This window comes from Alternaria novae-zelandiae (genome assembly GCF_023758075.1).
Source record: "Alternaria novae-zelandiae strain BMP 2774 chromosome Unknown scaffold_16, whole genome shotgun sequence".
NCBI classification, from domain to species: domain Eukaryota; kingdom Fungi; phylum Ascomycota; class Dothideomycetes; order Pleosporales; family Pleosporaceae; genus Alternaria; species Alternaria novae-zelandiae.
In genome coordinates, this window is record NW_026056976.1 from 904385 (window position 1) to 927698 (window position 23314).

The 23314-nt window shown below is 48.6% G+C and overlaps 7 protein-coding genes across 7 annotated transcripts; 2 read left to right on the plus strand and 5 right to left on the minus strand.

Moving 5' to 3' along the window:
* Nucleotides 1–2262: 2262 nt before the first annotated feature.
* J4E88_007791 (uncharacterized protein) lies at nucleotides 2263–2552 on the plus strand (the record flags this gene model as incomplete). Its single annotated transcript, XM_049401406.1, has 1 exon — nucleotides 2263–2552. A coding segment is annotated over one exon (290 nt), but the record flags the coding sequence as incomplete, so codon positions are not given.
* A 602-nt stretch (nucleotides 2553–3154) lies between these two features.
* On the minus strand, nucleotides 3155–4608 carry J4E88_007792 (uncharacterized protein; the record flags this gene model as incomplete). Its single annotated transcript, XM_049401407.1, has 2 exons — nucleotides 3155–4395; nucleotides 4602–4608. The coding sequence occupies 2 exons, from the start codon at nucleotides 4606–4608 to the stop codon at nucleotides 3155–3157; spliced, it is 1248 nt and encodes a 415-aa protein (XP_049253091.1).
* A 1795-nt stretch (nucleotides 4609–6403) lies between these two features.
* Nucleotides 6404–8137, plus strand: J4E88_007793 (uncharacterized protein; the record flags this gene model as incomplete). The annotated part of the gene is made up of 3 exons (XM_049401408.1): nucleotides 6404–6410; nucleotides 6457–7095; nucleotides 7152–8137. 3 exons carry the CDS (start codon nucleotides 6404–6406, stop codon nucleotides 8135–8137), a joined length of 1632 nt encoding a protein of 543 aa, XP_049253092.1.
* A 219-nt stretch (nucleotides 8138–8356) lies between these two features.
* Nucleotides 8357–9996, minus strand: J4E88_007794 (uncharacterized protein; the record flags this gene model as incomplete). The annotated part of the gene is made up of 4 exons (XM_049401409.1): nucleotides 8357–9652; nucleotides 9707–9759; nucleotides 9817–9946; nucleotides 9991–9996. The coding sequence occupies 4 exons, from the start codon at nucleotides 9994–9996 to the stop codon at nucleotides 8357–8359; spliced, it is 1485 nt and encodes a 494-aa protein (XP_049253093.1).
* A 349-nt stretch (nucleotides 9997–10345) lies between these two features.
* On the minus strand, nucleotides 10346–11138 carry RAC1 (Rho GTPase protein rac1; the record flags this gene model as incomplete). Its single annotated transcript, XM_049401410.1, has 5 exons — nucleotides 10346–10412; nucleotides 10459–10691; nucleotides 10742–10922; nucleotides 10968–11026; nucleotides 11076–11138. The coding sequence occupies 5 exons, from the start codon at nucleotides 11136–11138 to the stop codon at nucleotides 10346–10348; spliced, it is 603 nt and encodes a 200-aa protein (XP_049253094.1).
* Nucleotides 11139–11573: 435 nt separating this feature from the next.
* On the minus strand, nucleotides 11574–12460 carry J4E88_007796 (uncharacterized protein; the record flags this gene model as incomplete). Its single annotated transcript, XM_049401411.1, has 2 exons — nucleotides 11574–12088; nucleotides 12139–12460. The coding sequence occupies 2 exons, from the start codon at nucleotides 12458–12460 to the stop codon at nucleotides 11574–11576; spliced, it is 837 nt and encodes a 278-aa protein (XP_049253095.1).
* A 2005-nt stretch (nucleotides 12461–14465) lies between these two features.
* On the minus strand, nucleotides 14466–15570 carry J4E88_007797 (uncharacterized protein; the record flags this gene model as incomplete). The annotated part of the gene is made up of 3 exons (XM_049401412.1): nucleotides 14466–14568; nucleotides 14623–14728; nucleotides 14784–15570. 3 exons carry the CDS (start codon nucleotides 15568–15570, stop codon nucleotides 14466–14468), a joined length of 996 nt encoding a protein of 331 aa, XP_049253096.1.
* Between the last annotated feature and the right edge of the window lie 7744 nt (nucleotides 15571–23314).

Genomic DNA, 23314 nt, shown 5'->3' on the forward strand with positions numbered 1-23314 from the left:
ATGTGGATTTGCTCAGACATCTGGCCAGCTCATGGCATTCCGGTTCTTCAGTGGTTTAGGCGGATCTGCACCATTAGCTATTGGTGGTGTATGTACTTTCTTCCTGACAGATTCCGTTGGAAAATAATACGCTAATTGACTTACTAGGGCGTTCTTAGCGATTGTTTCCTTCCCGAGCAGCGTGGCCGAGCCATAGCAATCTATTCACTGGCTCCATTACTGGGCCCGGCTATCGGGCCTATTGCCGGTGGCTTCATCTCTCAAAACACGACTTGGAGATGGTGTTTCTACGCCACCACGATCTTCACAGCAATAGTGCAATGTCTCGGGTTCTTCTTTCTGCAAGAAACATACGCACCAAAGCTCCTTGAGTGGAAGCGAAACAAACTGCGTAAAGAGACAAGCAACGAAGAACTACACACTGAGTTCGATAATCCTGATCGAACGCTTGCAACAACTATTAAAATCGCCATGAGAAGGCCGTTCAAGCTGCTCCTCACCCAGCCCATTGTGCAAGTTCTAGCTTGCTACATGGCCTACCTGTATGGCATCATGTATCTGATGCTCTCGACCTTCCCCAGCTTATGGGTCACGCGCTATGGCATGACTATAGGGATTGGTTCTTTGAACTTCATCTCCATGGGCATGGGCTTCTTCCTCGGCACACAGATCACCGCACCCCTCAATGACGCCCTCTACCGCCGCCTAAAGAAACGCAACAACGGCATCGGTAAACCAGAATTTCGCATTCCAATCATGATCCCTGCGTCTCTTCTCGTTCCAATCGGCCTTTTTTGGTATGGTTGGAGTGCCCAAGCGCAGGTACATTGGATCATGCCTAATATCGGTGCTGCGATATTTTGCGCGGGTGTTATTGTGGGGTTTCAGTGTATACAGACTTATCTTGTTGACAGCTATACACGCTACGCTGCGAGTGCTATCGCGGCGGCGACGGTGCTCAGGTCGTTGGCTGGGTTTGGATTTCCGTTGTTTGCACCGGCCATGTATGACGAGTTGGATTTTGGATGGGGAAATAGCGTGCTGGGCTTTATTGCCTTGGCTTTGGGTGTCCCAGCGCCGTTCATGCTATGGAAGTTTGGGGAGAAGTTAAGGAGTAGTAGCAAATTTGCCGCGGGCTGAAGGTGTCGCAGAAGCGTCAATACCCGCCTCGTAATGTGGAATGCAACACGCGGGGGCTTCATGTTGCGAAATCAGATTAGACGAGAGGGCTAATCGAAGTGGAATACTTGAAAGCATACTAGAATAGCCGCACGCTATCAGTCGTGACTTGAGTTTGTCATTCTAAACACGTTCTTCGTAAAACACAAGTCGTGAGCGACAAATCGTCTCTATCATTCCGCCCTTTGTCCACAGCCTAGCTATGTAGAGCTGCTTTTTCAGCTGGTACTAAAACTATGGCCTACGCGATGGCCGATGACGCCAACTGCGTGTCCATCTCAGTCGTCAATTTCGTAATGCAGCGATACATTGAGCCAGCTTCGTCAGTTCCACCTCTCAGTCTTCCTAATCACACCCTGGAGTACAGCAATTAGAGCATCCGTAAGTATATCCAAGATCGACATGTAAAGAAAGCATCGTGAGATGACGGCTACAGCTTTATCGTCACCCTGAGCATCTTTGGGGCGTCGGCGACACACCAGCCGGGCAACACTCCAGCGAAGCACCTCAAAGCTATCTCAATCATCCCGCATACCAGAGCGCGCCTTCAATGACCAGCTCAAACTAAGACCAGGCCCCAGTCTTAGTCAAGATCGCATTCTCCTCTTGGTTGAGGTGTCTGACAAGCTACCTAGGGAGTGGGGGGTGTGCGATTGGGACCGTGCCCTAGCAACCCGCGAACTTCCCCGCATAAACACACTTTTGCTCGACCAGTACTTGCGCCGCAGAGGCCGTTACTCTAACAACCTTTCGCGTCGAGCCCTCAGATACTCTACATAATACCGAAATGTCCGACGAAGATCTCGAGCAGATAAGACGCGCGCGCCTGCAGCAGTTACAACAACAGGGCGGGGGAAGCGGAGGACAAGGAGGCGAAGGCGCCGAGCAAGATTCGCGAAAGTAAATACAATTATACACGAAGATCAAGGTTTCTTACTAAGGCAGAGTTACAGGCAGCAAGAGGGTACGTTTTCAGAATCTCTCCTGGCGCAGACATGCATCACTTGACCACACACTCCCCCTTCGCCCACTCGTCCAAACCCCGCCGTCCATTAGCAACCACGGGCTAACCCTTCCCATCAGCCGACCAGCGTTCCTCCATTCTCTCACAAATCCTTCTCCCCGAAGCAGCCGACCGTCTCGGCCGTATCCGCCTTGTCAAGGAATCGCGCGCAACCGACATCGAGAACAGACTTATAATGCTTGCGCGGACTGGCCAATTACGACAGAAGGTTACAGAAGATCAGCTCAAAGAGATACTGGGGGCTGTAGCAGAGCAACAGGAGAAGGAAGAGCAGAAGATTGTTGTCAACAGGAGGGGAGGGAACTGGGACGATGATGATGAGCTCGAGGAACTCATGAAGGATGTATAGGGAAGCGAGGATAGATAAACAAAGGGAGAGAGACACACACAGATGCTGGGTGTTGCATTAGGCGATGCTTCTGGGACATGCAAGGCAGGTAGTCTTGCGCATGAAAGCTAAGGTACGACTTCTCATGGCAACTTCACGACGTGCATCAAGTCGTACATGATTTGTGACTATTATCCATCTGCCGGTGGTTGTTCAATACTCGCTACTTAGTGCTCAATCATGACGAATGATAACCTGTGGATTAGTGAAGAAGCAAGCACAAGAGAAGAACAACATCAGATGTGCCGTTCGATAAAATCGCAGCCGCAAATGGGAGTAGTACCACCATCCGCTTGGTGCAAACAGTGTGCGCAGTTGAAAAGAGGGTTCGGACGAAGTGAGGCTATAGATGCCGCGTGAAAGACTCAAACATTGTTCTAATGCTAGGTAAGCGTGGGTTTCTACCAGTATACCATCTTCCGAGTGTTATCTGAGGTATAGATGAACAAGCCAACCTGTCGCAAAGACCATGACAAGCATTTGCATGTAACCCCCAAATGAAAGTACCAGATTCGATCACAAGCGCGATCTTGGAGTTGTCGTAGGCATTGAAACCAATGATCTCACGTCGCTGCCATCCTGGCCATACCCTCCCTATCCTCCGCGCTCAAGGTATTGGCCTTGGCAGCTTCCTTCCATCTCTCAAGCTGCTCATACTGCTCATACTCCAGCTTGCCTTTCAATAACTTCAACAGCTTTGGTGTGAACTTTCCCGTTGCATATACGACACCATCGTACTGCTTTGCGAAGAGCAAGATAACTAGCGTTAAGAAGAGTACGGGGCCGTCGGAAGCTTTTTGTTTCTTGATTCGGCGAAGCATGTCGTCGAGCATCGATTGCTTGGCAGCAGCCAGCGAATCTGTAGATGGATGGTTGATACCTTGTTTTTTGTTGAATTTCTCCAAAGCTGAAGATAGTGATGTATTATCCAGAGGCGTCGTGGACTCCAGCACACTCGAGAACTTGGTAACATTCTTTCTTGTTTTGCGGCTGAGGACTAGACCCTGCGCTCGTGCTTTGGCAATAGTATCGGGTATAAGGTCCTTGTGTGCGTAAGTTGCAAAGACCTGAGCAAGCTGGCTGTGCACCTTTTGGTCCATGACTGAAACTAAACCGGCGCTGTATATCCGATATCGGGTGAGCATGCGATCTGTCCAGTACATGGCAAACTCCTCTTCATTCAGTGTTTCGAACGAGGACACGTGGAACCAGAAGCGCTCTTCTAATAACTTCTCAACTGGTTTTTGTTGGAGGAGAAGGCGCTGAACAAGGCCTGTGGGAGGAATCATGTCTTTGATCTTGTCTCGAGTGAATTTCACGTCTTCCACTAGGGTTGGATCGTCGTGTAGACTTTGCCATTGTGCCTTTGCAGCTTCTTTTGCGTAGCCAGCGAGCTCGTCGAGTGCTCCGTCTCGGCGCCTTTCAGTGAGTATCAGAGTGCCGACGCGCACTATCTTCAGCCCTCCAGTGGTCTCGGAGAAGTGAGCGACAATGGAGTTCTTGGCTCGGCCGGCCACCTGCTCCCTTATAGTTGGTGGAAGACGGGAGCCAATCACTTCGGTGACATCAAGGGTACAACCTTCTTGTTCAAGGATGCGTACGCAATCTTGCTCTAACCTGGAGATCCAGATCAGTGATACAGCGAAAGAGTCTATTACCTCAATGCCTGAGAGTTGCTGGAAGTAAGACAATGCGACTTGGGAAGACGGGAAAAGTTCGATGAAGTCGGAGGCGAATCTTTGCACGTCGAGATAGGCAAGAGCGCCGGACTGCAGATCGTAGACTGTGGTATCGCGTTCGGATTCTAGATATCGCTTGGGTGTGCACAAAACGCTAACGTCAGTTTCCTGGATGTTGACCTTGGAAGTAAGATTTTCAGACTGCAAGAGTCGCTCGAGAGTATGCAGAATGAACCATGTAGGGGGATTGTCAGGCAAATCAGCTGGTTTGATATTGAGAGTCCTGTACAGAGTGAGCATGCGATGCATCTAAGGCAAGTCCTGCACTTACCGGACATCATCGACCGTCTTTTGAATCATACTCTTTACTATGTCCGCGATCTTGTGAGCATAGGCCTTAGTGTAGATGTAGCCGTTAGTTTCCAGGACATTATAATCTTGACTGGACAGGAGGAAGTCAAGACTCTTGGAAGAGACACGGTGCTGGGCAATGAATTCGGCCTTGGATGCCAGTCCCTCAGATGACAGGCGAGTGACTATCGTGTCTCGCTCATCTATGGGAATAATGCTTTCCTCGTCCGCGCTGAACAAACATAGCTTGGGGTGGCTGTGGACTAGTTGATGGACAAGTAATCGACCTATGTCGAGGTCGTTGGCCAATGTGGAAACCGGTATCCGCTGTGTCTCTGGTGCATGCTTCAGCAAATGTAGCCAAGAGAGATTACGAACGCTCACCTTTGGTCACGCGGCTTCTGAAACGAGCCTGGACAAACTGGAGCGTAACGAAAGCATGGCCGCTAAAGGACAGCGCAAGCCGCGGAACAAAATCGGAAGTGTCTTGCGGAGGGAAGAGGGCGAAGATGTCCTTCACATCATGTGCGGTAAACATGCCAGCTGGACGTTGGGTAGCGCTGCAGACTAGATTGCCAACATGTACTGTTCAGGAACAGTGCTGTGAGCTCGAACGGTTCGGCGGCGTTGGAGTATATAGTGCAAGGGAAAGCGTCAGAGGCTGGATTGCGCTGATTGGTGGGGAGCGGGCATCGGGCGGCAGAACACCGGGATTGAACAATGTTGTGGCTCATGGTCGAGTGCGCGCAGACATCCAACCCATTCCGCCCACCGCCACCATGTCTCAATTCCGCGCGGCCAAGCTGGACATTGGATGTTTCGCAAAGATTCGCAATATCCGCGACCACACCAAGCGGAAGGTGTACTCGGAGAATGAGCCAGAACGGCATGCGCCTCTGCACCTAATGCTCCCATGGCGCAACGACTGACGACGACACAGACAAGCTCTGCGATACCTGATCCGCAATACCACGCTTCCGCAACGAGTCCGCGCGCAGGCTCAGCTCCAGCTCTCGCAGATGCACTGCTACACACGCTACACCCAGATCAAGAACAGGTGTATAATGGGCGGCAAGGGCCGTGGTGTCTTCAGCGACTTCAGAATGGGCCGAGTATGCCATGGCCTTCTCTTCGCGCGATGCAGGGCTGACGATGCTACAGTATCAATTTCGCGTAAACGCTCTCGCGGGGAACCTGCCGGGCGTGAAGAAGGCAAGTTGGTAGCTGTGCTTCTACGAGAACCCGACTGGTTCCATGTACAATCCCACCTACTTTTGGCTACACATGTAGCCTTGCACATGGCCGCTCTTCGGGCGCACACTGTGAGACATTGCGTGCGAAATCTTCGTGGTTGACCCATCTCACTGTCTACTTTGCCCTCCCCTCGCTCTCTCACCGTGCGAGACACCCTTTCCTAATCGGTTTGCTCTCACCACGCGCTACAAACGACGGCAGCGGCTACCCACCGCGCCAGTGATAAAAGCCGACTTCCGTAGCCATTACACCTACAATCCCTACTCCCGCAATAGCTCTGGCTGCCGTTTTCTAGCAGCTCACTTCGCCACTGTCTACGGTCGATAGACGCCCTCAAGCATCTGCGTCAGCATGTTCCGCCGCATAGAAGACACTCTGGAGCCGGATCCATCATTTCCAGCCGACCTCAACCAACTTGGCTTCTTCATCAACCTCTCAGGTGATATCCGTATGATCGACGCGCCCGAGAAGCCCTATGTCTACCACGCCACCAACAATGAGCGCGTCAACGAGGTGCGCCGCGAGGCCATGCAAAGTACATTCCAATTTCCATTGAAACACTCGCAGCTAACACATCACAGCCTGCCAGCGCAAGGAAGCAGAGAAGCGCCTGTCCTACCTCGGCCTCGAGTGCATCCACCTTCCCGACTTCGCCATGACCAAGCCCAATGGTCCACATGTACCTATCCTTGCTCCACCGCCTGACCTCCTCAAGACGCGAAAGCGACTGATTGTACTGGTAAACGACACCATGCAAGATCTAGGCATCCTGGCGTATAGACAGTTGCAGCGGGAACTCGGCATCAACGGTGGCTCAGTCGTCAACTTTGCCAAGGAGATGGTCAAGTGCTCGGACACTGACAACACCGCTGAAAGGGACGCGAAGATTTTCAAAGATGGTCATGTTCTCCAAGACAAGACTACCACTCCTGCTTTGATTGTCTTGAACGCGGGCCAGCTGCTGTACTCGCACAAGTACGACCAGGCCATGACTCTACGCAGTTGGTCCGCCATGCCACGCAAGTCAATCGCCCACGACATGGTCCGCATCCGTGACAACGAGAACCGTGTTCCAGGTCATGAAAATGCCAAGAAACATGTCAAGACTGTCTTTGACGAAGTCATCTGCAACCCCGATCGTGTTGCAGCTGACGCAGAAGTCTACGTCATCGCTATTGAAGACGGAACGGAGAGTATCTTGAACCTGCTCACGCACGACTGTACGTCTCCTGGCCCTGCTTTCACCTGAGGAGTTTACACTAACGTATTGTTATAGTCGGCAAGTATGGTACCCGTATCACGGCCATGGCGTTCATTCACTCCTTGATCGACGACTCCCAAATCAAAGATGAACAGATTCGCGCTTTCATGCATCAGCGCACACGTCAGTGGCGATTCAGCGATCTGACATGCAACCCCCAGCACTGTGTCGACTTACCGACTGACTACAATCGGCAAGTCAACGGGCCTTGTTCTGCAGACACACCATCAACCATGCAATCAATCAAGCACATGTCTTGGCACGCTTCGATTCCTACAGGCCCAGTCTCGGCTCTAACGAAGGCTTTCCACAGCCTCGCTCTCAGCGTCACCTCTTCGGCCGGGGCTTCCACTCCAACCGCAACATCAACCTCTACTAGTGGAGAAGAAAGCACAGAATGGTCCTCGGGTCAAGCTGTCATCTGCCCTACCTTCGCGGGCGGCGACAATTCGGTTGGTGAATGCATCTTTACCTACCCTCCCACCCAGCATGCCATTCTCTCTTTCTTCCAAGACGTCGCGCAAGACCCGGTCCACTATCGCAACCCACCTGGCCTCCAAATCTTTACCGAAGCCCCCAAGCCCAGCCCCGAAAATCCTCTTGCACTATCTTCAGACCACGAGAATGACGCTGGGCTCTACTTGCAAAATCTCTTGCCGCAGACGACGTCTGAGCACGCTGAGCTAGATGAAGCTCGCGAGCGGCTCGCTGAGTTACAAGTTGCCTTGTCTGCCTGCCCTACTGATGCTGCAGAGCTAGACAAGGGTCGCGTGAAGTTGGAAGTTAAGGTGAAGAGCATGGAGGCGAAGATTGAGGCTTTAGAGATCAAGGCGCTGAGTCACGGCGGACTGGCCGCGGGTGAAGTGGTCGAGAAGCGCGAGGATTGGAAGCCGCAGGTTGAGGGTCCCCAGGTACCATTTGCAGGGACCATGGTGGATAGTGAACTATTGAAGGCGGCGGGGCTCATGGAGTCTGTGGATGAAGAAAAGGCTTTTGTTTGAATGGCGAATGGCAGCTCTAATCGTGTAGCGAAGATGAGGGGATGATGGCAAGTCCCGGATGGAAAGGACACAAAAGCGTTTGTTTTTCAGCCATCCTACGCACCACGAACTCCTCCTCTTGTTACGCCAGCACGAGGAAGACGTCTTTTGGCTGCTCGGCGATGGAGTTAGGGTCATCTACCTTATTTGCATCATGTCTTTGAGAATAAGACCACAGCCTCAATCTCGCTTATCGTTGTCCTCAGGCCTAGGTTCAGTACTCAACTGATTCCCGTTATAGAACTGTTGAGGTACATCTCTTGCCCGCTGGTCCGCCAGCGTTCTTACCCTCATCCCACCCGAAGTTGCCTGATCCAGCACAGGATCGTGACTGGGATCCCGGGTAGGTCTGCTGCCCATGGTACGACCACCACCGCCATGGTTGTTACTGCTACTACCATCACCACCTTGCTCGTGTTGCGCCCCGTAGCCTATAACGGAGCTGATGGTACTCCCCACGTAGCCAACAGTAGAAGTGAGAAGCCCAAAGGCCCCGCCAACGATGCCCGTCGCGGCTCCTGCTATACCTCCTCCAGTGCCCCCGGAATACGCATCCGAGTAACCCTTTACTGGCACCAGTACCAACGTCGCACTGGGCGCTAGATCAATATCGCCCAACTCGACGGCCTCGTCGCCGGCAGAGAGCTCACGACTGGGCGATGGAGCGAGTATATGTCGGAAAAAGTAAGGAGGCAGTTGTTTGTTGTTGATGTGCTCGTCATCCTGGGTCAATTTCCCAAACTCAGTGTCAACCCAGGACCGCACGTCAGTCTGCAGGGTGGCGGAGCGAGGGAATGTAGAGCGAATGGTGCGGCCATCGAACAAACGAACATTGAGAGCGACGGTTTTGGAGTTGGTGCCTCGCGAGGACGTTGGCACTGGCTGTGATGTGTCGGGGGCTCGTAGTGCGCCCTTGTTCCTCTCCTTTTCGCGTTCTGCTTTGCGCAATTCGGCATCTACTTTGCGCGCTGCTTTGTCGGCTTCTATTCGTGCTTTTATACGGGCTAACTCTTCGGCATCTTCTCGTTTCTTCTTTCGCAGGGCGTCGCGGGCTTCTTGTTGGGCTTTGGTGGCGGATGTGGATGGGAGAGTGGGGTGCTGGGAGCCTGTGGCTTTTTGCTTGCCTGGTGTGTTGGACGTGAGGGTGGGTAGTGAGGTTTCGGGGAGGCCATACAGGTCGTCTTCGGCTGCAGCATTCGCTATACTATTCGTAGGTTCTGGTGTGCTTGCGTGTGGGGGAGAGGTTGGTGCTGCGTTGGAGGCTGGGATGGGATTCGCTCCCAGGACGCGTCGGATTGAGTTGATAAAGTCATCTCTCGTGGCATCGTTCTTGAGTTGAACTTGGAGTTGGCCGTTCTGGATGACGACGAAAGTGGGCACGCTCGAGACATCGGAGAAGGCAGCCAGAAAACCGGCTTCGGTCGAGCCCGCTTCGAGTCGCAGGACGACCGCTTTTTGGTGGAGCAGAGTCGACAGCTAGACATGCATCATCAGCGCGTGTTGTGAAAACCTGGCCGAGTCCCAACGTACCCATCCGCTCTTCAGCCACTCGCCTTCCCACTCGTGGCTCGTGGCGCCGTCGTCTACGCAGCTAGTCAGCCACGATGCTACCCAGATTCCGATAGTGCACCGTCACGTACCTCGAACGAAGCAGGCAACGAGTTTCTGCTCCTGAATGGCAAGCGCGATTCCGCTCTGTAGGCTGCCTTGGTGGAACATGTTGGTGGGTGGTGGTGGTGGCTCCATGTCTGCACTACCGCGGGGATTAGCCTGGGAACCTGCTCGGCGCGTGGTACCGAGGGCAGACGACGCACGAGCATGGCCGGCGGCCGTCAGCGCCCGCTTCACTCAGTGGCTTATTCACACGGCGTTGGAGATGTGCAAAGGGAAAAGATGCAATAAACAGTTCTATCGGTAATGCCAAGCCCATGAAACCTCCACGCCGAAGAAGGGTAATGCTGCAATAAGCCAATGCTAGACTCGCTCTATATCCAAACATCAAGCCAGAAGGTGCTGCACAGCATGTGCCCCTTCTGCTTGGTCCCGCCGTTCCGCTTGGGCTTCCCAATGATGCCGACCGTGTACAGTGTCGGGAGTGAGTGGCATATCCAAGTTGTTGGTCTTTTCCCAGTCAGGCCAAAGCCGTGGCCCCTGGGCCCTGGTATCGGCTTATAGGATGGTGCACTTCTTCTTGTTCTTGGTCGCCGACTGCTGGGGACGGGGGCTGAGGACGGCGCTGGGGCAGGTTAGGACAGTCATGCAGGGAGCACATGGGGACGTACCGAATAGCTTCGTCAAAGACACTCTTCAGGTTGCGCTGTGTGAGGGCGGAGCACTCGAGGTACTTCTGCGCCTTGATCTCCTTTGCGACCATGACGGCCTGCTCGTACTGGATGGGCGCCATCTTCTTCTGCCTCAACGACTCCTTGGTCGCCTCATCGTCCCTCAGATCGAGCTTGGTGCCGACGAGGATAATGGGAACGCCGGGCGCGTGGTGATCTATCTCAGGGTACCACTGGCAGGGGGTTAGCGGGTGCGCACGCGGCGTGGCGGGCGGCTTGGTACCTTTGCCTTGACGTTGTCAAACGACGGGGGGCTGACGATGGAGAAGCAGATGAGGAACACGTCCGTCTGGGGGTACGAGAGCGGGCGCAGTCGGTCGTAGTCCTCCTGGCCGGCCGTGTCCCACAGGCCCAGGCTTATGGGCTTGCCGTCGACCATGACATTTGCCGAGTAGTTGTCGAAGCTGGGCGAGTTAGCTCACGCGTGGTGCAGCGAGGGGCGGGCGTACACGGTGGGGATGTACTCGCCCGGGAAGGCGTTGGTCGTGTACGAGATGAGGAGACATGTCTGCGCGGTTAGCAGGCTGCGCGGCTGTCGCGGGGGCGGCGAGGCTCACCTTGCCTACAGCGCCGTCGCCGGTCACGACGCACTTGAGCGATTGCGTCGCGGGAGCAGCCATGGTGCGCGAGGTGTCGCCCGGGGAGCGTGGCTTTGGCGGACCCGGTTCGGCGGAGCAACGGGGCGGCGAGGGTGGAGCGGATCGAGTCGGGCGCAGGGCAGGGCAGGCAGGGCGGCAGGCAGGCAGGCAGGCAGGGCAGGACAGGGCAGGGCACGATGCAGATGCAGCGAGGCGGCGCGTGGGAGGTAGAGGACGCACCGGCGAGACTGCGCAGCACGATGCGGGTAGCAGGTAGCTTCTGTGAAGGCGCGGGAGCTATCTGCAGCGTAGGGGGGCGTTTTATCGCTTGGCAGGCGGCGGGTCACGAAGCGAGCTGGAGCTGGAGCGACCAAGCTCGACGAGCGCGTACCCTCTTGAAACCCTTGTGCAACACGCTGCTCACGCCTGCCATCCGCCGTGCTAGCTAGCTACGGGCTCGTGCTACGCCTACATGCTTCAATACCACACAAACAGTCCCTCGCCGCCTTGCCTGTCCTCGCCCACCAGCTGCTTGCACACCACCAGCCTGACCACGGCCTCGTGCAACTCTCTCATGTCGAGAATGCCGCGCTTCTTCCCGTCAATGTACGACACGTCCACCACGACTCGTTTCAAGTTGGCCGTCGACAAGGCTCCCTCTTGCAAGAGCGCCATCAACCGATCCGGTGTCCCAACCCCGTAGTCGATTCTGCTCTTGCTCAAATGCGCGACCTGGTCTGCGAGCTTCAGGTGCTTTGCAAACAGCTTGGCCACGCTGGGCTTCTCGACTCCCTGGGTAGGTAGCCCAGACTTGAGACATCGGCAGACGTCTGCCGCTCGCATCCCAGAGCCCGTCACTACAAGCGTGTGGGGAGCGCCGGGCGGCTTGCATGGCGTCGCCTCCAGCGTCCCTGCCTGCTTCTTGAGGAAGGCAGGCAGCTTGTCTGTAGTTCGCGGCTCCGTCCAGCTGCTGCTGTCCTGCACCGTCCGCGCTGCTTGACGTCAGCATTTCACGACATGTCTCGGGCGCTCAAACACTGACCAGAAATCCACAAGTCCTCGAGCTCGACACTGCTCAAATCCTTCCCGTAAAGCCGTGTTCGTGCGTTGACATAGTCGGCAACAAGCTGACCATCCATGCGCTCGAAAGCGTGATTGACTCCCAGCCCTTGGTCCAGATCGTCTTCAGAAATCGCCTTTGCTTTCTGCTTCTTCTTCTCTTTACGTTTGGCCTTCTTGGCTGCTTTTTTGCCGTCCTTGCTGGCTTCGGGCTCGGCTTGCCGTTTCCTTTTCTTCGACGACGCGTCAAGATCGAACTGGGCTTCCATCAGGGGCACGCCTCCCTCTGATTCCGAGTCGGACATGGTGAGACTAGTGTTTTGTGTGACGGCGCGACACCTGAGTTCGCGACGGAAAAAGTTGCAGCGCATCGAGCTTCAGCTGCTATCGATAAGCGGCTAGCGCAGATGCACGCCGGGGAAGTCGCGCTACCTTGGTAAGCGACGCGTTTCCCTGACGCCCATCAACACCCGCCTGGGCACCCACCTCGCCTCTCGCATGCCTCTCTTGCCATGGCCGAGTCTGCGCGCAAAACGCAGCGCCTTCCCCCGCGGCGCGACTTGCAGCCGACACCCGACAACGACGCGTCCATGGAGCCCACGACACCCTTCCACCAGGCCACTAGTGTGGGCCCTACTCCAGCAAGCAGGCGGACGCCAGCTCTTCGCACACCAGCATCGGGCGCGACACCGCGGGGCGGACCCGCAGCTCGCCCTCTTCCTTCGCGCAGGATTGCACCCACTACTCCCCACGCGATACGAGCCCTGAGAGAGCGAGCCAATGCGGCAAGGACGCCAGGAAACACCCGGAGACGAAGCGGCCGCGTACAGAGGGAGACACCGCGGGACATACTGCGCCATCTTAGCAGAGGTACGGCTCTTGCAGCCGCCATCTCTCACCTAGCTAACTGTCCATGCAGCCCTCGCTCGTGAACCGCGCCCGGCCCAGCCCTCCCCACAAGCCCTACCTCGGCGAACGCGCCATTCCACCCTCGACCTTCCAGACGTCGAAGACGGCCCTGCCATGCCTCCGCCCCGTCTTTCAATGCCCCTGGAGAACATGTACGACGACGACGATAGTTTCCACAGTGCCCCACCACGGCAGTCTCTCCTACCAGACCTACCAGACGACGTCGATGGCGGGACCGTACAATCGCTCGAGTTTGGACGGCGAGCCATCAGTGAGGATCCACGCTTCATGTTCACGGGAAGGCAGAGTGAGCGATTCGGCGACCTAAGCGAGCTCGGGGCGGTCCAGGAGGAGTACGAGGTCGATGGCACCTTCATCAACACGCGCGCAGATGGCCTCTTTGATCCTGCAATCGACGAAGCTCTAGATGGAGACGAAACCACAGTACAAGCACTGACCGGGCGAAGAGACGCAAGGCCGAGTGAGGAGGATTTGGGCGTGTTTGGAGAGGCAGAGGACGATTTAGAAGAGCCTACCTTTCGCTTTATGATACCGGAGCGCATGCGTGTGCCAGCCCAAGAAGACGTACAAGCATTTCAAGACGAGCGGGAAGAAGACGAACAAGAGCCGGATGACGAGCTTCTGCACCAGTCCGATGATTACGACTCACTCAATAGCGACGACAAGGACGGAATAGCTGCTGCTTTCGACGGCAAAGACCAAACAGTAACCGCCGGCATGTTAGGTTGGGCATCAGATCCCCCTGCAGACAACGACGCCGAACTAGTCGCCTATCGAGAAGAAGAATCTGCAATTGATCGAAGCCTGCAGGCCAAGTCGCCCAAGCAAACACATGTAGCCCAGATGAAGAGTGTTCGCAAACCGAAAGAATACATGGTATCCGAACACGGTATCGGCTTCCCCTCGTTTCCAGCCGCGCCTGTCAAGAAGCTCACTTTGAGCTTCTTGAAGTCGCAGGGAGGCAAGACCCAACTCAATACGGAAACACTCGACGCACTCGTACGCACGACCAACGACTTCTTCGAGCAGATTAGCATAGATCTCGCAGCATATGCACAGCACGGTGGACGAACGACGATTGAAGAAAGCGATGTCATCGCGCTTATGAAGAGGTATGCTGCTCTACTCGACTCTGTTTGGCGTACATGGCGTGCAGACTTATAGCAGACATATACGTTCGGTATACTGACTTTCAAGCAGGACTCGCAAGACCACCGGTACCTGTACCTCGTTTTCTCTGGCGCAAAGGATGCTTCCTAGGGAGTTACTTCAGCAGCTGCGTATGGAGCGTCCGGCCAAGTTGAAGAGATATAAACGGAAACGATTGAATGCTGTCCGTGAGGAAGACGAAGATGACGACTGAAAAGGCACGGTAATGTCTCACGACCAATCAACGCTGTGGCGTACTCTCCGTTGGGTGCCCGACATGGGCTTCTTGACGACCATCCAAAACATGACTGAGGTCGCGAAACTGAGCGCGTACCTACTTGGAGTTAGATGATTGCTTGCAGGAAAAGAGCGAGGCGGCGAACCGTACCATGTGAAGATGTACTGCGTGTGGTTGTTTCGTAGGTTCACGGTGGGCGCCCTACCAATCGGTACGCCCTTGGGTTCACGTTCATAATTTGTGAGCAAATCAGGCGCTGTGTCATAGTTAGATACCCCAATCACATCATCCAAGAAAGACAGATTACTTACTCATCGTCTCCTCCACCCACACAGCCTGACTCCCGCTATACTCGGCCATCTCCTCGACACTGGGAAAGAACCACTTTCCCTTTTCCGGCTCGTTTTTCGGCGTAAACATGTTGCCCTTGGGCGGTATCCTCAACAAGCCCTCAATCGTAACCTCACCCTCAGGCAACGCCCCATTCTTCTTGCGAAACCACTGCGGCGCAGCGTCCTTCTTGATCCACCCCCTACACGCCAATATCTTATGCACATTGCCGCGCGCATCCCGCCGTTCGAGCGGCGTAACAACCGTGTACCCCTCTTCGCCATCCAAAATCCGCGGCCCAATCAACATTTCCTGATCATGTCTCAACACGCCCCTCGCATAGACCCTGCGATAGTCAAAATCCTGAATTGCAGCCGGGTCGATTCGTAGCGGGAGTTCGAGAGGCGGGAAGGTCAATCTATCTTCAAAGCGGGCGACTAATTCGGTTTTCCAGCCCAGACGCTGCACTTGCCAGCATCCTAGTATGAAGGCTGTGACGGGGATTATCGCGAGGATGATTAGGCCGGGCCCATGTTGTTTTCCTACTCGCGCCATCTTCGCCGGCCGGTCGAGAATCGAGACGAAACTTGGGTCCAGGCCGGGGCCGCCGCCCACTCGGCGACTTTGTGAGCGGAGGAAGAGGATGCGTGTGTGCGGACATTGGGGTCGCGTGGGTGGGGGACGGGCGTGGGCGGTGCGGAAGGATGCCGATGCGGGCTGTGAGTAGTGTCGCCGGAAAAGCTTGAGGAATGGATTTGGTTTCGACATGGCGGGTGGTTGGGTGGATGGAAAGTTGGGAATGGCTCAGTCGTGTCGGATATGCGAGCTGCGAGCTACAGTACCCGGCTGCTAGACGCCGATGCGGTATGGTTCCCGCGTCTTAGCACCCGCCAACCTAAGCCTGGCTCTGGGCTGATCTCGACCTCCCATCGCACTGCTCCTCTTACATCACTCTTTTTTCACTCCCATCCATGCAAGACTGCAACATCATGGCGGATGCACAGGACCCACAAATGGATCGAGCAGAGATGGCTGCGAGGCGGGATAAAGATGCGCTTCTTGATGTTTTGGATACTCGACTTGAACACTATTTGCATACACTGCATGAATATCACGACATTATGCAGCAGCTTTCCGCAGAGCTATCCTCGGTAAGCAATGTTTACGTTTGGTTAATGGCACGTGGTGTTGATGCCAACAAGGGTTACATGTCGCTTGCTCAAGCAAACTTTTACAATTCGTCCTCTGCGATCCGGTACGGACAGGACTGCTATGACGAACGTATGCAGAGTGTACGCAAGGTGTGAGTTCTACAGTTTTCTTCGAGATTTCATAGCTACCAGGGGTGCTACAACGATCCTTTGGAATGTCTATCTACCTTATGTGCTCTGTTGACAGACCACAGCCATGTCTCCGAACACGGATGTACCAAGAAGAACGATCGACCCCATTTTTCCATCAAATCTTCCGCTACCACTCGCCAGGACGCGAGCCTTGACAACCATATGAGATCAACAGAACAAGCGAACGAAGTCCAAGGACCGGGCCTCCCTTCCACAGGTTCAGAAGCTAGAGAAGGAGAAACAGGCCCTACTTCCGATTTGGATGACGAACCCGCCCAAGGATCAAGGGACAACCAAGAAGAAACCGGATCTGTCGGAAAGCCTACAGATCCTCTCAGATGGTTTGGTATCCTTGTTCCGCCCGCACTACGCACTGCGCAATCGACATTTGTAGGTGCAGTCGAAGGCCCAATCCCCCAATTAGCCACCGTTGTGAGAGATCTACGGGCCCAAGAGATCGAAATTGGGAGGGTGAGGAAGCAGATTAAAAAAATGTAGAGACGAGTCAGGTGCTGCTTGTGGGGATATTAGGGAAGATCGCGCATGAGCACTGGGTTGCGCGCATTCGATATCGTGACTCGGGTTGGCTGCAGATTGTTGCGCGTACTTTAGACTAATCAGTAGCATTACGCGTTGTCGCAACACTATATTTACTCTCGGCACTGGTTTATGCCGACTGGAGACAAGAGTAGCTCTGGATGGGCGTATAATATGCGATGATTCACCTCCGCTCTATTGGTGGTCAGCCGGAGTAGCACAATAATTTGGTCGTTTTATTCCCGTGTGTGCTGGTAGGGGATGGCTCACTAGACTTGAGACGATTTCTTTCTCGATCATGAAAACTTTGCCAGATCAAGATAGTGGCGCGAGCTGTGCCACCTTTGTTGCTTGTAAAGCAATTATTTATATTGCTAACTTCACGGATATTGCCGGAGAGGGTTACATCAAGGTAGTAGCCATGAGCCTAGTGCTACATGCATCCACATCGCATGGGTTTCAACATTGGTGTAGTATGAACCTCGCCCTATATACAGTCGCACGCTCACCTAGATATCCGCGTTCCTCAACCCTCGTTTGAACCTATCCAACGCCCTAGCTTTCGTCTCTTTCCAGTCCACATGCGGTTTTGGATAACCCAGCTTTTCGAACTCGCTCTCTGACAACCTCGCGTAAGGAGCAAATACCGCCTTTCCCTTGACATCTTTGAGCTCTGGGACCCATTTACGGATATAATCACCATCGGGATCGTTCTTCTCAGCCTGAGAGACGGGGTTGAAGACGGTGTAAGAAGGCTCCCAGCCTTGGGTATTGTTGGAAAGGTCCCAGTCAATCAGAGTTTCGGCAAAGTAGCGTTCGCCGCGGCGGTAGTCGAGCAGGAGGTTGCAGTAGAGATAGGAGGACACGTTCATACGTAAGCGATTGTGCATGTATACCTCCACTTTAAGCTGCCTCATGTGTAGAACAAGAAGAGAAAGATGTAATAATTGTTCTATGTAAGAGGGAGAAAGCCCTGTATATATACTACTAGGGCGACGCTAGTAAGTGAATTACGTAATAGAATCCTAACTAACAGCTCCTCTAGAACCTATTATAAGGTAAACAAAAAAGAGAAAAGAAACAAGAGACCGCGAAAGCAAGTTAAAGCATAGTACTATAATAGAAGTAGTCCGCATTAGAATTATAGGCGTCTCTAAGTTGCTCGCCGTAGCAGAGCTACTAAATGTAGTTGTTGTTGTTGCGTAAGGTAGTGCGCTTAAAGTAAAGCGTAGTCTAGATACTACTGTATAGAGTAATAAATTTCTTCTTGTCTAGGTCTTTAATTTTCTCTATATGCGTTTAGTTTGTATACTAAGCACTAATATACTTATACTAGGCTTCTTTGTATTCTAGAGTAATACTAAACTCTTAGAAGAGCTACTCTAATGCAAGAGCTTCTATGTAGTTAGCGTCTTTGTAGGCATTCTAGAGAAAAACAGTCTATAGAGTAAGAGCTCTGTTGTTATCGCTTATACAGTTCTAAGGTATAATAGTAACTACACTTATAGCAAGACGTAGAGAGCTATAGCCTATACTATATAGAGAGTCTTAGTAAATAAGACTAAGAATCTTGTACATAGTAGTAAACTTAGTAGAATCTAGTAGCTTAGTAAGTATATCTATAGAGTTATTCTTGCTACTAATCTATTCTATAGACATAGTTCTATTCTAAACGTATTAGTAGAGAAAATAGTAATAGATGTTAATATGTTTAGTGCGTTAATAAAACTCTAGGTTCTTAGATAGCTTTATAGTAGACTAATTATCTACGTAAATTAAGATAGTGCTAAAGTAGAAGCTAACGCTAAGGTTATTAATAAATGCTTAAAGCTAGAGAGCTTCTTTAATAGCCTCTTCTAGCGCTATATATTCCGCCTTACATATAGACTATACAATAACCTTTTATATAGTAGATAACTAGAAGATAGAGCTATTAGCTAGAGTAAAGATATACCTAGTAGTAGAACGCTGTAAGTCTGCGTAACTAGCCTAGTTAGTATTAACATAGCTAATAAGGCAAGGCTCTTGCTATAGAGAGTATATAATACCTAAGTCTTGTGTGCTACTAACGTACAAGTATACTTATATAATACTATTAATATATACCTATAAAGAGTTTGCATTAAAGCGCCTATATAGAGAAGTAGTATAGGCAAGATTAATTTGCGTTATAATAGGTATATAGTTAAGAGAGCTAAATATCTAGAGGTATTACTTCTTAAAAGTAGGCGTAGACTTAGTGTTATTATTACGCGTAAGCTTTGCTTTGTAATTGCATAGATTAGCAGTAATAGAGAGGTTTTAAAGGCTATACTAATTAAGCACGCAACGCATATATTTAGCCTAATAAATCTTAATACTACTCTAGCTAGTGTGCTTAATATGTATACTAAGATATAAAGTATCTAGGTTTTTAGATATAATAACAAAGAATTTAGAGAGCTAAGTTTTAAACTAGATAATAGTGTTATTATATAGCGCGTAGATCCGAATATTATTAATATAAATAGAGATAATAATAGTATCTTAGGTATAAATATAGATACACAAGTTGTAGAGTAAGGTGCAAAATTCTATATCTTTAAGTTTGCTTATAAGAAGTTAATACTAGGCTTAAGAGAACTACACTAACCTATAGAGAGATTTCTAGAGAAGCTAGACGTATTCTTTTAGTAAGATAATAGGTAGTAGTAGTATATAGTAAATCTACTTCTTAAGCTTAGCATTAAGAAATGCAACGTATATATCTACTTAGAAGATAGTCTATTAGAGAAGACTATAGATTGCTAGAAGCGTACGTATAGACAAAGATTTTATAGTAGGTAAGAACTTCTCTATATAATTAATGCCTAGTTGCTGCTAGAAACTCTAGATAATAATACAGGCCTTAAGCTTCGCGATTCTACTAGTTAGAGTAAGTTTAGCTTTGTAGACAAACTTAGAAGAGATAGACTTAGTTCTAGAGAGAAGTAGAATAACCTTATACACTTTCTTAGCAAGAAGAGAGTTAAGCTTAGCCTAAGTAGTATTGTGCTAACTAGTAGCTTAGAGCGTATTTATAGCCTTCTTATAAGTCTATAGCTTATAGAGAATAGTTATAGTGCTTAGAGCGTAGAGGTTACGTAAGTTATTATTAAGTAGTAAATTGTTATACTACGTGCTAGATATACGTAGAGTAGGTAGATTATTATTAAGTAGTAGGTTATTGTACTAGAAGTTAGAGAAGAAAGGTTCTTTGTCTAACTACTAAGTAATAAAGCTATTATAAGAGTGCTAGAATAAGTTAAGAGTAGCTATAGAAACGCTATTAAGCCTATATAGGTTATTATTAAGTAGACCTTTGTTAAACTTATTCTAATTAGAGGCTTAAGGCTAGATAGTGCTATAGATGCGCTAGCTCTTATAGATAGAGTTAAAAACAACACTATAGCTGTCTTTATCTCTAGAAAGAGAGTACGCGCGCTTATCTTTTATAATATAGGTAGTAGAGTCTATCTTTATATAATACATAGACCTGTTATATATAGTAGTATTAATTAAGAGACACTAGTAGTATAGAGACTACCTATCTTGTAGACTTGTATAGTCTCGTGTACTCTACACGTAGCTAGAACAGACTTAGAGTAGTAAGTAATCTAGAGCTCTATCTAGATATACACCTGTCTAGATAGTATTATTATTACTAAAATAAGTATAAGGTTAAGAAGCTGTCTAGGTATTAGTAGGCCGGCTATTCTAGTGTTTAACGTAGTTAAGACATAGTAACGCAAGATTGCATATTATAGATTTACGTATGTATTCTATATAGAGAGTATTATTCTTGTTAGTAATAGTAATACAGGCCTATCGCTTGTTAATATATATATTATAAGAGTATTAGCTATTGCATTACACCGCAGAAAGACTACCTCGCTTACTATACTAATTTAATAGAGTCTAATAGGTAATACAACGCTGCTTCTTTAAGATAAGTAGAGTAATACACTTATATATAAGTACGTAGTTAAGATAGTTATTACTAGAGATATAGGCATTATAAGAACCTCTAGAAGTCTAGCGTATATAGAAGACACTACGCGCTTATTTATTATATAGATAATAGTATAAGGCAAAGTTCTATTAGTAGTCTATAGTAGTAGAAGAGTAAATATCTCTATTCTAGATACACTAGAGATAACTAGAAGAGTTGTTGTTTTAAATGTACCTCTTTTTACAGTAGAGACACTAGAAGCATTTATTAACAAGAGAAGTGTCTTTAGGCATAGTCGCTAGAGTAGTAGAGAAAGAAGTAGAGAGAATAGTAATATTATTACTATATTTACTCTTACATGTAGCTGTAGTTATAGTCTTGTTATTATCTAGAGATAAGTGTACTAGCGTAGTAGAGACAACGTTATTATTATTATAGAGGTTGTTAGAGTTGTTGTAGATAGTATGTTCTAGTGTAGCAGAGATAACAATATTATTACTATTATAGTTAACTAAATTATTACTATTAGCACTAGATAGAGTAGATAACTTAGTATTACCTCTAAAGAAGAGTAAAACTATTAGTTAGGCAAGTGTAGCTACCTAATACTGCTTTCTCTTTTTCTTCTATTACGCATTCTTCTTACGCCTATAGAGAAGACAATCGCGATTATACTAGATTTAATAGTTGTAATTAATGTTTTGTTAGGTATATTAGGTATAGAGATTGTTATTGTCTATAATTGTCTAAATACACTTTAGGTTAGAACAGAGACAAGGGCTATACGCAGTATTACTATTAACTTCTACGTACTCTCTATATAATTTAGAAAGTAGAGGTGTATTAGACTAGTATAGTAAATTACTAAAAGTATCTATAGTACTAGAAAGAGACATTAAAGCAACGTTGTTGTATAGTTTAGTATAGTTAGAGTTATTAGAAGCCTCTGCTTTGTTAGAGATTAGAGACGTAATAAGAGAAACTTAATTATTAATATAGATACTATAGAGTTAAATATTATTAAAACTAGTAGAGTTGTTAATATAGGCTATAGAGACGCGCTTAACTTTATAAGTGTTAGAGCGCTATATAAGGTATATCTAATTATAAAAAGCGTATAAGAAGTAAGCTAGATAGCCTTGTAGGTAATATAATGTAGTAATACTAATAAGTTAATTAAGCTTAAGAGAAGTAGTAACGTACATCTACGCTCTCTAGGCATTATTCTTAGTAAGATTTAGCTTTCTATTATATAAGGCTTTATATAGCGTCTTTAAGAAATAAAGTACTTTTAAAGAAGCTCTATTCTTCTTATTAACTAACTTCTGCATTACAAATACCTAAAGACCTTTAGGCAACGTAGCGTTGCGTAGAGTCTTCTTATATTAGTTAATAATGCCTTGCACTATAATAGAAGTAGAAGTAAGATCTTAGATTATAGTAGTAGTGCGTTCTTGTATAGTGTAGTAGAAGCGTTTAGCAGCACTAGTGTAATAATAAGTGTATAGTACGCTTAGCTCTATAGTAATACTATAAGTGTTATAGTAGGTAGTAATTATTCTCTATATAAACTTGTTGTTACACTAAATACGTATAATAGGCTAGCTATACTTAGTAGATAGGTAGGTAAGAAGGTTTGTAAATATCTAGGCAAGAGTATACTTATTCTTAAAGAATTAAACCTACGTAAAACGTATAGTGTTATTAATAAGAAATAATGCGTAGCGCTCTTCTTTAATTCTAGAGATAGAGTAAGAACTCTAGGTATTAACTATAATAAGCTTACTAAAGTATTTATAGTGTTAGTTCGCAGAATTCTAGAAAACCTTATAGAGAGTATAGGTAGTAGCGCAGACAGAGCATATATTCTTTATCTTTGCCTAGATTTGTTTATTAGTAACCTTTATGCTATAGCTAATTTTTGTAAGCTAACGCATATATTCTAGAGAGAGATAGCTAAGTTAATAGTGTTTAGACTACATAGAGTTATTAAAGTTAACTATAGCTATAGTAAGAAGGTTAGGTAAGAGCGCAGTATATAAGATATATACGTTTACTCTAACGTAAAGAGGTACAACTATAATTTTCTTATTATTAGACTTCTAATAAAAGAGTATACTATCGCGCCTAGTAGTAGTAGTGTAGTAACCTAGGTCTAAGTAAATAAAAGAGGTAATAGAAAGAAGATTACACTACGCAGCAGGTGCATACTATATATTATTAAGTTATAGAATAATACAGGTTCTGTTCTAAGTAGTTACAACAAACTTAATAGTATCTTTTCTAGTAATCTTAAGCTGCAATTCTTATTTGCATGCTCTAATATGCTTAGAGTAGTGTTCTAGCTTAGAGAAAAGAGTAAGATTGTTAGTAATATATTATAAGGCACTGCTATTACATATCTAGTACGTAGATATAGAGGTAGAAGTAGTTACTATAAATGTAGATATATTAAGACCTCTATTAACTATATCTAGACCTATACGCCTGCTAACTATTTAGTTAGCCCTCTTTAAACTAGTAAGGTACCTAGAGTTCTAAGCTAAGTTAGTACTAGAAATAGGTATAGAGTAGGCACACGTATAGTTAATGTCTAGGTAGTTAATATTAGAGTTGTAGAAAGTAGATATAAGCGAGAGGTTATAAGTAGAAGTAATAATAT